At 34.5% G+C, this 13,815-nt stretch overlaps 1 protein-coding gene across 1 annotated transcript in view; it reads right to left on the minus strand.

Moving 5' to 3' along the window:
- ARAP2 (ArfGAP with RhoGAP domain, ankyrin repeat and PH domain 2) overlaps nt 1–13,815 on the minus strand; it is a gene marked incomplete at its 3' end in the record, with an annotated part of 206,630 nt that overhangs the window by 31,172 nt on the left and 161,643 nt on the right. Inside the window, exons 28-30 of the mRNA XM_082637207.1 lie at nt 11,712–11,851; nt 1,562–1,644; nt 424–459 (exon numbers count right to left, since the gene is read on the minus strand). Coding sequence (XP_082493333.1) covers nt 424–459; nt 1,562–1,644; nt 11,712–11,851 — 259 coding nt within the window. The remainder of the gene's footprint in view (nt 1–423; nt 460–1,561; nt 1,645–11,711; nt 11,852–13,815) is intronic.

A 13,815-nucleotide genomic window follows, 5' to 3' on the forward strand; every position in this document is an offset into this window, starting at 1 on the left:
GTGGCTAGATCCTGGTGACATCAATGGGAAAAAATACTTCTATGGAAAGAACAGGTTTGAAACTAAGATTTTTTTTTTTACTCTGAGTTTTGGTGACTTATTATCCTTTATTTAAAACTGAGTTATGCCTGCTTATCCCATAAAACCAGAGATTCTGCATTTACATAATAAGTAGGAAGAAATCATGTGTAGCTTCTCTTTAGAGGCAGTGGCAAATAGGATACATGTGACTGAAATAGACCTAAACCCTGAAGCAAACCTACTTTCCTCTTCTTAGGCTCAAAGTATTTAGAAAAGATTTTAACTTCACTTAGAAGAAACATTTCCTGTCTCTAGATCTATCTGCCAAATAATATCGTTATTTGTTTACTAATCGTGTATCATCAATATATCAAATCCAAAACCTGCTGGCTGTTAACTTACCAGAGATGTTTTTCAGAATATGCCGTCAATCCCCAACTGCATCGCATAGGAAAAAAACACATGCATACATATTAAAAATGATTCATTTTACAAGATAATACACAGGATTAGATGTTAAGGAGGTAATATTTAATGGGGGGTATGCATAACAGAATTAATACCCACAAGTGATGATTCATTGGGTATGATTTATCTAGAGGTAAATGATAGATGTTGAGGGATTTGGCTACAAATTTAAATACACTGAAGGACACAGGGGGAAAGGGTCTTGTGATGTTATGCAGCAGTGGGGGAAATCTCTCACAGGATATTCGGGGCTGAGTAAGGACAGATGTCTAGGAAAATGGCCAAAATAAGATAATATATATATTTACTTATTGATACTGTGAGAAATTTTAAAGAATGTGCCAGTCACAACACATATATATGTGCTGGGCTTAGAAATTAAGCACAGAGGCAAAAGTGAGGACATTTTCAGTGATAGAATCTGAATCATATGCAGTTCATTAAAATGATATTTCATGATATTAAAAGTATTAGTGCAAACATTAATTAGCTAATCAAAGTAATCCGTGATGAGAAAGTGTGGTATAACTCGAATGTTTGTTTGATTCAAGTGATAATGAGAAACATAATATTTAAGAAGGGTCCACATCCTCTCAACCATCTGTGTGCTGTGGGTTTATTACCAAACTCAGCAAAACGAAGGGGGATAATTATAGAGCCGGGACCAAGATGATGTAAAAGCCATGGAGGCTGGAGGGCAGCATTTGTCTCCCTTGGGGTAGACTTGTTTGGGACATTCCTTACATTACTAGGCTGTGACTGAGCAAGGAATGTGATGTGGAGAAACCCATGTGCTTCCCAGTAGACAGGGCCTTCTGGGGATTTCTTGTTCTACACAGAGGAGAAGCAATCACCCAGGAGCTTGACTTGAGCAGGAACATCATCCCTCCTTATCCACCCACACAGGTTCCCTTGATCTGCCATAGGTCCCCTGCTACATGTCTGTGGCAACTTAAGGAATCTTTCTAAAGCTTAACTTATAACAAGTTAGACTAATACCACTGATCCCTAAGTCCTTGAACAGACATACTTTCCTGTAACTTTTTCAACAACTCTTCCTTTCCAAGTTTACCTTGTTGGAGGCTTCATCTTCTTTTTTACTCCAAGATAAAACTTCATTGAACTGAGAGAAAACATTTTGTCAGGTTTACTACTCTGTAAAGGAAAACAAGGTAATTTGTAATTAAACAGATTTTATCAGTATCCTATTTTCCTTAAGTATTAAGAATCGAGTTTAGAATGTTTAGTTTCTCCAATGTTTCATGAATGTAATACCAAATTTTTAGTAAATGAAGATTGTTTTGATTACAATGTTATAAATTTAAATAAATCTGGATACATATGTATGATTGCATATGTGTGTATATATACAAACACACACATACAATAATTCCTTATTCAAAACACTTGGGACTAAATGTATATGAGAACTGATAATTTTTCAATTTTTCATATTTAAAAAATACACGTGCAATATATTTTGTAACTCCATGATACCACCAGTGTTGTCTGAGGCAGCACCCTATATTCATATATATTCATATTTCTCTACAAAAATGCATGACATTTCATACAGTGTTTATAAGTGAAGGTCATAAATATTGTTATGGACTGAATGTTTGTATTCCTCCAAATTGAAATATAATCCCCAATGTGAAGGTATTTGGAGGTAGTAGCTTTGGGCGGTAATTAGGTCATGAGATTGGAGCCCTCATGAATAGGATTAGTGTCCTTTTAAGAGAGGCCAGAAAGCTAGCTTGCCCTCTTTCTGCCATGTGAGGATATGAGGAGAAGTAGGCAGTACAATTCGGAAGAAGATCTTCACTAGAACCTAACCACACTGGCACCCTGATCTCAGACTCCTAGCCTCTGGAAGTGTGAGAAATCCATTTCTATTATTTATAAGCCACCCAGTCTATGGCACTTTGTTATAGCAGCCTGAATGGACTAAAATATCTTCATGTTGGTTTAGATCAGATTTTTCCACCAAATGAGTTATGATTTTCTGTACTTTTTGGATTTCAGAACTACAAAACTATATAGGGCTAGACTGAACTATCTCAAATATCCCTATTAATGAAAATTTTCACTAATCATGAAAGTAGACTATAAAAAAATTTACATTTGCCCTAGATCAATTATATATTCTCCATATACATCCCAACATATTTACCTGATTAATATTAAAAAAATTTAAATCCTTGAACCATTAGGAAAGTTACCTGACAGAGGCAAAACTTAAGTATACTCTAATTTAAAATTTTAATATCAAACCATGCACATTTTATTATTTATTCCTGGGTAGGCTGCAATAGATTTTATAAAGATAATAGCCATGGAAATAATAATTAAAACAAGCTTTCCCCACATCCTAAAGATTTTCAAGGAGGTCTCTTTCTTTCAATCTGGTAGGCAGATGGCAGATATAACCAGAGACCTGGGTGCAAATCTGGCTTGCTACTTACCAGCTCATGACCTCACATTACTGCTCTCTGCTCTCATTTCTTGTTTGTAAACGGGGATAATAAACACATTGACTACCTCACATGGTTATTATGGAGATTAAATGAGAAAGTAAAGTGTTACTGTGAAGGGTTATTGTATAGAGTAAACAAGAAAAGTGACTTTAAAGGGTTTAGTCCAATAACTGGCCATATACCGAGTGCACAGCAAATTACAATTATTAGTATTACAAATTTAGAGCACATTGCTTCATAAAAATAGAAAGATAGACAACTTGTTAGAACTCTAGGACAATGCACAAAAGCCCATTTAGCAAATATGTAGCTCAAATAAGTCCTAAGTTCTATAAATGTTAAACTATTACTATAAAGTCTTTTCTTTGTGAAAGCAGTCAAAGATGAAAAGGGTGGAAAATATGTTTATAAAATTAAAAATTTGTTTCAACAGAGAAAACGGGTTAGGAGAATATACAGAGGAAATGTAGAGAAAAAAGCAAGCAGGAAGATCAGGAATCATGATTTGGTGACCAGTGTTTTGTGTGGTTGTTGTGATAAGGCCTGGAATTTACATGGTGAATTTACTCCTAGTCACCCTTATCAATAATTTTGCCATTATTATCATGGTACATAATTTAAAAAATATTTTGGATTTTTTTCCCTGTATGGCAATATTTCTTGAAATGGAATCACTGGATCAAAGGCTAGGAACAGGATTAAGATTTTGGCAAAATTGATAGGGTACATTTACTTACAGTTAAACACATATTCCTGTATTCAATAGCGATTTTCAGTTTTGATTTGGTCAAAAATTTACTTATTTACTTATTGACATTAGTTCTTTATATAGCAAATAGGCAACTGCCTTATCTTTTTAAATGAAATTGTCTACCCAAATTGCTCACTGTTTACTTTTATTATCTTTATAAAGTCAAATATATTGATCTTTCCTTTTGAACTCTCTTAGCTATTGCTTCAAGTTTAAAGGGTTCCCAGATAGCTGATAAATACTCAATTACTTGGTCATGCAGCTTGAATGGTTGCTATTTTAAAAGTTATATTCTTTTATCCATCTGGAATATATATTTCACATACAGTACAGATGAGAATTTAAGTTGAAAAACTTTTGTTAACAATTATCCCAGCCCTATTTTTTAAACAAATCTTTCTTTAGACATGCATTTATGATGGCATATTTATCAAAAATAAACTATGATAAAAAGTTACATCTTTTACCTACTTTATGTTACCAATGCTATCTCTGTTCATTTTTATGCCAGGATATTATCTAACCTATTTTAGTTTTACTGTATGAATAAATAGTTGGATGGGAAATACTTGACAATTATTTTACTTTTTATGTCCCCCAAAATGTTTGCAAATACTCTTATCCGTTTACCCTTTGAGGTGAGTTATCAAATCATTTTTTTCCAAGTTCTAAAAATAATTCCCTTTGCGATTTTGAAAAGAATTACATTAAACCTATAGATCAATATTAGTGGACTTTGTGTTTTTTTGTGTTTTTTATATATAAATTTATTTTTTGGCTGCGTTGGGTTTTCGTCGCTGGCCATGGTCTCCCTCTAGTTGCGGTGAGCGGGGGCTACTCCTCGTTGCTGTGCACAGGCTTCTCACTGCGGTGGCTTCTCTTGTTGCAGAGCACGGGCTCTAGGCAGGCAGGCTTCAGTAGTTGTGGCACATTGGCCCAGTAGTTGTGGCTTGAGGGCTGTAGCGTGCAGGCTCAGTAGTTGTGGCGCACAGGCTTAGTTGCTCCGCGGCATCTGGGATCTTCCCGGACCAGGGCTCGAACCCGTGTCCCCTGTGTTGGCAGGCAGATTTTTAACCACTGCACCACCAGGGAAGTCCATAGATCAATATTAGTAGACTGTACATTAATTTTCTTTCATCTCTATCAGTGCAGTTCTGTAGTTTTCTTCATGTAAGCCTCTTCTTCTTAAGGTCATTTTCTGGTAGTTTATGTGTTTGGCTTTGGGGTATTGATTTTTTAGCTTGCTACTTTACTGAATGTTAAGGAATAACACTTGAAGTCTGATATGGAACAGTGAGGTAGCTTTGTAATGCAGTAAGTTTTCCATATAGGAAAGAGTCAAGGAGAGGAGAACGTAGGAGTGTATATAGTAGCACAGACTCCTGGATACCTTTGTCAGAGGTTCAATCGGATTACAACTGTGGTTAATGTCCCTCCTCAAAGCTTAGACTGCTAGTCCCAACGGAGGCAGCAGCAGGGTCGGGTGAGAGGTTGCAATTCCAGTAGTACAGGTAGAGGGGACCTGCATATTTAAGAATGAGAAGCACTGTGCCTGATCTAAGTAGTCTTATTTATACACGGCACTGATAAGCCCAGGACTGCCTATATTTTGAAACACTGTTGGCAATAGATGGAGAGCCTGAAGTAATACAACTGATTCCCAAGCTACTCTGGACATGCCAGCTCATGACGTTGATTCTATCCTGTCCAAAGAGGACACAGATGCCATAATTTAAGATGAGTTCAGCCAAGGTGGAAAGAAACCCTTTTTAGTTTCAATCTTTAAACTGAATAAGCATAAATAGGAACTGTAAGGATCCTAATGCAAAGTTCTATTAAAAGAAATCTCTTCTGGCATTCTAACTTTACTGTTGGTTTATTACAACTCTTTTGGTATGTGTACTTTCTGGAGTATTTCTTCAAAAAGTTGACGTGTTAAGAAGTGTATAGTATGTTGCTACAGGCAGTATATTTCAAAGTGAAATTTTTAACTGAGCCAATTAAATTAGTGTGCTTAAAAAATTATTCTTGTTACTAAGAAGAGTTTGCTTATTAGTGCATGCAACTTTTAATGACCACTCCCTCCCCATTTGCTTTTTTCACACCATTATCAGTGTAATGATAATATTCATTGAAACTTCTCACCTTTTATGTAAATCAAGTCTGAAAACATTTTAATTAACATTTTCTGTGCAGGGAAAACTCTCAAAACAAAATATATCTTCCCCTCTGTATTACCCTAATTTGTTGTTAATGAGCATTCATAAATTCTCTCTAATTAACACATAGTCTCTTTAAAAACACTTTTCAATTTGTAATTTCTACTCCCTTCTCAGTAAATCATTTTCTAAATATGTACAAGCACACATATATTAAGGGCAACTGTCAAACCAGAGCCAAATCTTTATTCAAATAAGCTAGGAGATTTTTACTATTGATTATTTACTGTAAAATAATTTGAAAAGCAAAAATTGCCAGTGACTTGACCATCAATATTAAAAGGGAAAGACCAGCAACATGAAGAAATAACCAGCAAAATAACACCATGTGTTGAAAATAACAGTAGTTTGAGTTTAAAGGAAAACCATAAGTCTCTCATCTGCTTGCCTTAATGTGCAAATTAAAATATCAGTTGCATTAATTGATTCTGACAGATGCATAAATACAACTTTCATACACTTAGACTATAATTCCATAACCTGAGGTCACTGTGACAAAAATAAAATGTCTTCATTGTCTTTAAAGAACACTATCTTTCTGCCAAACACTATATGATCTCACTTATACGCAGAATCTAAAAAAGTCAAACTCACATAGAAGCAGAGAGTAGAATGGTGGTTTCCAGGGGCTGGGAGTGGGGGGAAATGGGAAGGTGTTGATCAAAGGGTACTAAGTTTCAGTTATGCAAAATGAATAGGTCCTGGAAACCTAAAGTACAGCATGGTGACTACAGTTAACAGTACTGTATTGTATACTTGAAACTTCCTAAGAGAGTAGATCTTAAATGTTCTCACCACAAGTGCACACACACACAAAACTATGTGAGGTAATGAATATGTTACTTAGCTTAGATTGTGGTAATCATGTCATAATGTATAGGTATATCAAAAGCATCACGTTGTATAACAAATAAATACAATTTTTGTCAATTATACTTCAATAAACAGGAAAAATTTTTAAATGTCAAGAAAAAAAGGACACTGTCTTTCAGGCAAGCTCTCGATACTATTACTGTCCACCAGTTTGTATGAATTATTTTATTTTATTTATTTTTTTTACAACTTTATTGGAGTATAATTGCTTCACAGTGGTGTGTTAGTTTCTGCTTTATAACCAAGTGAATCAGTTATACATATACATCTGTTCCCATATCCCTTCCCTCTTGCGTCTCCCTCCCTCCAGCCCTCCCTATCCCACCCCTCCAGGCGGCCACAAAGCACCAAGCTGATCTCCCTCTGCTATGCGGCTGCTTCCCTCTCTCACTTTGTCACAGCTTACCCTTCCCCCTCCCCATATCCTCAAGTCCATTCTCAAGTAGGTCTGTGTCTTTATTCCTGTCTTACCCCTAGGTTCTTCATGACATTTTTTTCCCTTAAATTCCATATATATGTGTTAGCATACGGTATTTGTCTTTCTCTTTCTGACTTACTTCACTCTGTATGACAGACTCTAGGTCTATCCACCTCATTACAAACAGCTCAATTTCGTTTCTTTTTATGGCTGAGTAATATTCCATTGTATATATGTGCCACATCTTCTTTATCCATTCATCCGATGATGGACACTTAGGTTGTTTCCATCTCCGGGCTATTGTAAATAGAGCTGCAATGAACATTTTGGTACATGACTCTTTTTGAATTATGGTTTTCTCAGGGTATATGCCCAGTAGTGGGATTGCTGGGTCATATGGTAGTTCTATTTGTAGTTTTTAAGGACCTCCATACCTTTCTCCATAGTGGCTGTAACAATTCACATTCCCACCAGCAGTGCAAGAGGGTTCCCTTTTCTCCACACCCTCTCCAGCATTTATTGTTTCTAGATTTTTTGATGATGGCCATTCTGACTGGTGTGAGATGATACCTCATTGTAGTTTTGATTTGCATTTCTCTAATGAATAATGATGTTGAGCATTCTTTCATGTGTTTGTTGGCAGTCTGTATATCTTCTGTGGAGAAATGTCTATTTAGGTCTTCTGCCCATTTTTGGATTGGGTTGTTTGTTTTTTTGTTATTGAGCTGCATGAGCTGCTTATAAATTTTGGAGATTAATCCTTTGTCAGTTGCTTCATTTGCAAATATTTTCTCCCATTCTGAGGGTTGTCTTTTGGTCTTGTTTATGGTTTCCTTTGCTGTGCAAAAGCTTTGAAGTTTCATTAGGTCCCATTTGTTTATTTTTATTTCCATTTCTCTAGGAGGTGGTTCCAAAAGGATCTTGCTGTGATTTATGTCATAGAGTGTTCTGCCTATGTTTTCCTCTAAGAGTTTGATAGTGTCTGGCCTTACATTTAGGTGTTTAATCCATTTTGAGCTTATTTTTGTGTATGGTGTTAGGGAGTGTTGTAATCTCATACTTTTACCTGTACCTGTCCAGTTTTCCCAGCACCACTTATTGAAGAGGCTGTCCTTTCTCCACTGTACATTCCTGCCTCCTTTATCAAAGATAAGGTGACCATATATGCGTGGGTTTATCTCTGGGCTTTCTATCCTGTTCCATTTTAGATTAAGCAGGATGATCCTTTCAAAAAGATACAAATTCTTAAAAACATTCTGTTAAGGGATGAGATTCTTTAGCTCAATTATGAAATCATTTCATCTTAAAAAAATAATTTCTCCATGAACAGGCTTCCTTGTGGCAGGTTTTAAAATTTACATCAGCTTGGGGAAAAACATTATAAAAAACCTGAATTGTGTAAAGTGTCATATTTGAAAATATTTGTTACTATTAAAATGAAAAAAATCTTATCCTCTTTAAATAAAATTCCATCAGCAATAACACCAAGCCAAAATAATACAAATTATAGTTTCTTTAGTAAGTCCCTGCATAAAGCCTTTGGAAATAGACATCTGGGAATGAATTCTGACTGTATCTCTTATAGGCTAAGTGATCTTGGGCAAGTTATGTAATATCTTGGTACACTACATTTCTTCATCTGTCAAGGGGGAATAACTATAGCACTAGTTTCATAGGATTATTGTAAAGATAAAGTACAATAATCAAAGCGAAATGTATAGAACTCTACTTTTTATGGATTAATGGGTTGAAAGTTGGGGCCATTATGACTGCACTTCTATTGCTACTAGTTGTTTCTAGCAACCGTCTGTTGCTACACAATGGAAGTGTAGGTTCCTTAATGGGACTAAAAAGTCCATGATGATTTTAAAATACCATAAGCAGATATCCAACTACACAAGTGACAATTAACCAACATGTAAATGGAAGGACAAGGATGAAGGAAATGAGTCTAATGAAGATCAAGGTGGGTGATGCATTGAAGAAAACCAAACAAAATTCAATCAGATTGAGTTCTAGATGGCTAGAATAATCAGCTGTGAAGTTTAGCATTTCCTTTCATGAACATAAACCTACAGTTCATGAACCTTAAAATCTGATGTGTTTGGTTCACATAATTCCAAATTCTTAAATGCCTTATTTCTGCAAACTCCACCCTTCCTGCACTGAAAAAAGTGAAGAATGATATAAAATGATAATAAACGATAACAATCGTTTGATACCCACACAGATTCCCTGCTAGGTTTATCAGATGGAGTAACAAAGTGTGACTTCCAGTATATAATACAGCCCTCTGAAGAGAGGGATAAGGGCTGCGGAATTCAGTGCTGTTTTGTTAGCTCCCTGCCTGGACATTCCACTGTTCTTGAAGAACATGAACATGAAATGGATACACAAAGTAGGATGCTACTAAAATTTATTTATGCCCACCTGGAGGCTTCCCTGCTGGAGGAACATTCAGGACAGTGGTCAGTGTGTGGAGAGCTCAGTAGAAGCCACAACTAAATGGGGCTATAGAACTTTGGAAAGCTGCTTAATAATTCTTCCTTCATAACAATACAGTATTAAATAATAGATGTTACTAGTCTGGTCCTTCTTTATAGATCTCCAAAACACAACATAGTGAAGCATCACACACTTGAAATATGCAAGCAATGCTTACTCAAGCGAAGATTAGAATTCAATGGTAAAAAGTATCTTTAGGTCCTGCTGTCATTCCACATTTAAAAGAATTGCTTGGATATTGCTTGAATCTCAAGGAAGTAGAAATGTTACTGTATATACCCATGTAACCACCACCCAAAACTGGAGAGAGAGCATTTATTTCTGTTATCCTAGAAAGTACCCTACTGACCCTATCTCCTTGCTTCAGTAGCAAACCTTCTCCACACCACAGGCAAACACTTTCTGACTCCCATCACCATAAATGATTTTGCCTCTTCTTAGACCTTTTATAGACAGACTCATATGGTACTATTTTGGGTCAAACTTTTTTGCTCAGCAAGGATTTGAACATTCACCCATGTGGTTGCATTCATTCATTTTTATTGCTGAATATTATTCCATTGTCTGAATATATCATTCTCCTATTGATGGGCATTTAGAATGTTTAAAGGTTTTAGTTTTTATAAATAAAGCTGCTTATGAATATTCTTGAACAAGTGCTTTAGTGGATATAATACCTGGGAATAGAGTTGCTGAATCATGGGGTAGATGTATGAATAACTTAATTTTAAAAACTGCCAGAAAAGTTCTAATAGTAATTGTGTGATTTTACCCTTCCACCAGTTATTGATAAGGGTTTTAGTTAATCAACGTCCTTGTCAACATTAGATGTTGTCACTCTTATGATTTTAGTTTTACTAATGGTATATCTTGTGGTTTTAATTTGCATTTTCCCTGATAACTAATGATGCTGAGCACTTTTGGTTCAACCACTTATTGGCCATTCCTATATCTTCCTTCCTGTAATGTCTGTCCAATACTTTGCCCCAATTTTTACTGGGTTGTCTTTTTATTGTTGATTTGGAGGAGTTCTTTATATTGTGCAAATGAGTCCCTTTTCAGATATATGTACTATGAATATATTTTTCTCAGAAGGGAACTTCCCTATTCATATTCTTAGTGGGCTGTTTTGATGAGCATGCTAATATACATATATATATATATATATATATATATATATATATACATATATATATATATATGTTTCACAGTTGAAAAGGAACTTTTATATATATTCTTATTTAAGCATTACAACAATCTGGCATGCAGGACTCATACTATCATCATCATATTACAGATATAGAAATTGAGGATGACAGTTTAAGATTCTTATTCACACAACCAACTTGGCGGTTTTGAGGTTTTCTGATGCTAAGTTCGATATTCTTATACCTACTCCCTCTTTTTCATCTCTAAGTCCTCTCTCCATTCCTCAATTCATTAATAAAAGCTGTTAGGGAATTCAAACATATTGGGATACATCAGTAAGATTCAATTAATAAATACAATATTATGAGTTAATTCATTCAAGAGTATAGGAAATATATTAATCAGATTTAATTTTTAATCAGATTTAGCATTTGGGTTTTGCCTTTTTATTCTACATTTTATTAATTTCCATTTGCTAAACTCAATCCACTTTTGCCTTAAGGCATGACACATTCTCTTAATTTTATTGACTGAGATGCTGATTTATATGCTAGTTTATGTAACACGTATTAGACTTTTCTTTAGAACTTAAGTCAATCTCTGCCCTAAAAAATATGAGGTGCTCAGAAAGGCCGTATATGGAGTTCTTTACTGTGTTACTAGTTGCATTAATGTCATATCCCAGAGGCTGAAAGTAATCATCAGCTTACTGTACATTTTATTTACTAGAGGCCTTGACTTCCAAGAGAGAGGGCTGAGAGGCATGAAATAAGAATGTTAACACTCACAGAAAACTATATACATATTCAAATACTACATATATTAAATACCTTCATATCCTTGTAAAGAAAGAGATACCCATCTCGTAAAACAAAATACCGGTCTTGAAACTTATTTCCAGAGAGTATTTTAGATGGTTCTTCTTTGATTTTCAAGACTCCCTCTTTGATACTTTCCAGGGCCTTCCTCTCTGTAAAGTACAACATTTACTTTTGTAAGTTGGGTACATTTTCATTTATTTGGAATAGAATATAAAACATTTTTGTATTTTCAGTTTTGATGATATAAATAATAACTTGTTTCCTACCATTAAGAAGCCTCTAGTTAATTTCTGGGAACACCTTGTGTCAGGGGAGTGTTGGATAAGTCATAGATCCAGTAACCAGATCTATTTATATCTATTTATAATACATAGGCCCGCCCATGCTGTCCAATTAACTACTGGCTAATGAGCATCTGAAACATGGTTAGTCTCAACTGTGTTGTGCTATGAGTATAAAATATATACCATATTTTGAAGATTAGTACCAAAAAATAAATATATCACAATTTTATAACACTGATTACATGTTGAAATAATACTATTTTGGATATGTGAGTTTAAATAGAAGATACAAGTAAAATTAATTTCACCTATTTCTTTATATATATGTATATATATATATTTTAAAATGTGGCTATTAGGCAATTTAAAATTACATACTCAGCTTGCATTTTATTTCTTTGAATAGCACTCATATAAACAATGCAAAATACACAGGTAAAAGAGAAATCTCTTCTAGAATCCTGTCTCAGGAATCCAGGAATTCTTGAGACATTAGAGAAATTCCTATTCCTATGAAACAGGAAGGGTAAATAAGGCAAAACTGCTAATAATGCTCGTGCAATACTGCCAGTGTCCCACACTTAGAAATCATTTCAACAGTTTTATTAAAAATCATGTTTTTGGTAAAAAAAAAGTTGAATTTATGTAGATTTATCATGAATAAATTTATCACTGTATCTCTAGTCTACAGCTTTCTTCTTGAAATCCCAACAGTATTCAACTGCCTACTTGAGAACTGAGGAACAGTGGAAAGAAAAGAAACCTGAAGCCAAGTAGCCACGACATGGTCATTCTGGGGTCAACTCCTGCTTTTCCTGTAAAACAGGAGTAACAACACTTATCCTGCAGATTGTTGTCCTCATATTAGATCATGTCCATAAACGATGAAGCATGAGACATTATATCAGGATGAGGGCTTTTAGCAATTTCCTGGTATTAAGGTGACACAATTTTTAAATATTCATGCAGAGTTTCTAAAATTTACAAATAACTTGATTTTAGAAAGAAAAACTCTTAATCTAAAACCTAGCATCCCTTGGTTTGGGGAAAACCTTTACATATACAGCAAATACTACACAGACGTTCACAATTATAGTTAGTATAAGAAGACTAAAGTTAGAAAAAATTGAAATAGTGCCTTATAACTCAAATATGACATGGGATGACAACCTGGAAGCAAAAATCCCCATGATTAATCACATCACTGATCCTAACCACAAACAAAAGTAACTGACAAGCCCCGATAGTTTTCATGATCTGCATACTGGTCACAGATAACATTCTTTTAATTGCGATGTTATACTAAAATAGGTTATTTTTAAGTGGTCTGTGACCTTAAAATAGTTTCTGAAAAATACACTGCTAAAATTTGTCTTCTGGTATAATCTCTTAATATTTAATTTCATATAAAAATATTTTAAGTAATATTTTATAGCTAAATAACTTCTATTTAAATTAAAAATAACACTTTTCCAATTAAAAGACGTGAAAGAAGATGTATTTTAATGCAATAGGAAGATCAAGGAAAAAATATAAAAGTAGTATTCAGCAAAATTCATATGACATCAATTCATTCTTCATGAAGTATTAAGAGTCCAGTATGCACTTGGTTCTAATAATATACAATAACCTCAAAAGAGATGATTTCTGGACTTGCAGTGCAGTGTAAGAGACAGAGTAAACATGGACTAACAAACAATGTTTATATATCCTGATAGGAGAAATACAGTAAGCAATTTAGAAAACATTGGGTGGGCTTAGTGATTCAGCTGATTTAGAACAGAAAAGTGGAGAAAGGCATTTATAATACTATTGATTTAGAAATAGGT

Source organism: Mesoplodon mirus, assembly GCF_964341445.2.
Source record: "Mesoplodon mirus genome assembly, chromosome: 2".
Lineage (NCBI taxonomy): Eukaryota > Metazoa > Chordata > Mammalia > Artiodactyla > Ziphiidae > Mesoplodon > Mesoplodon mirus.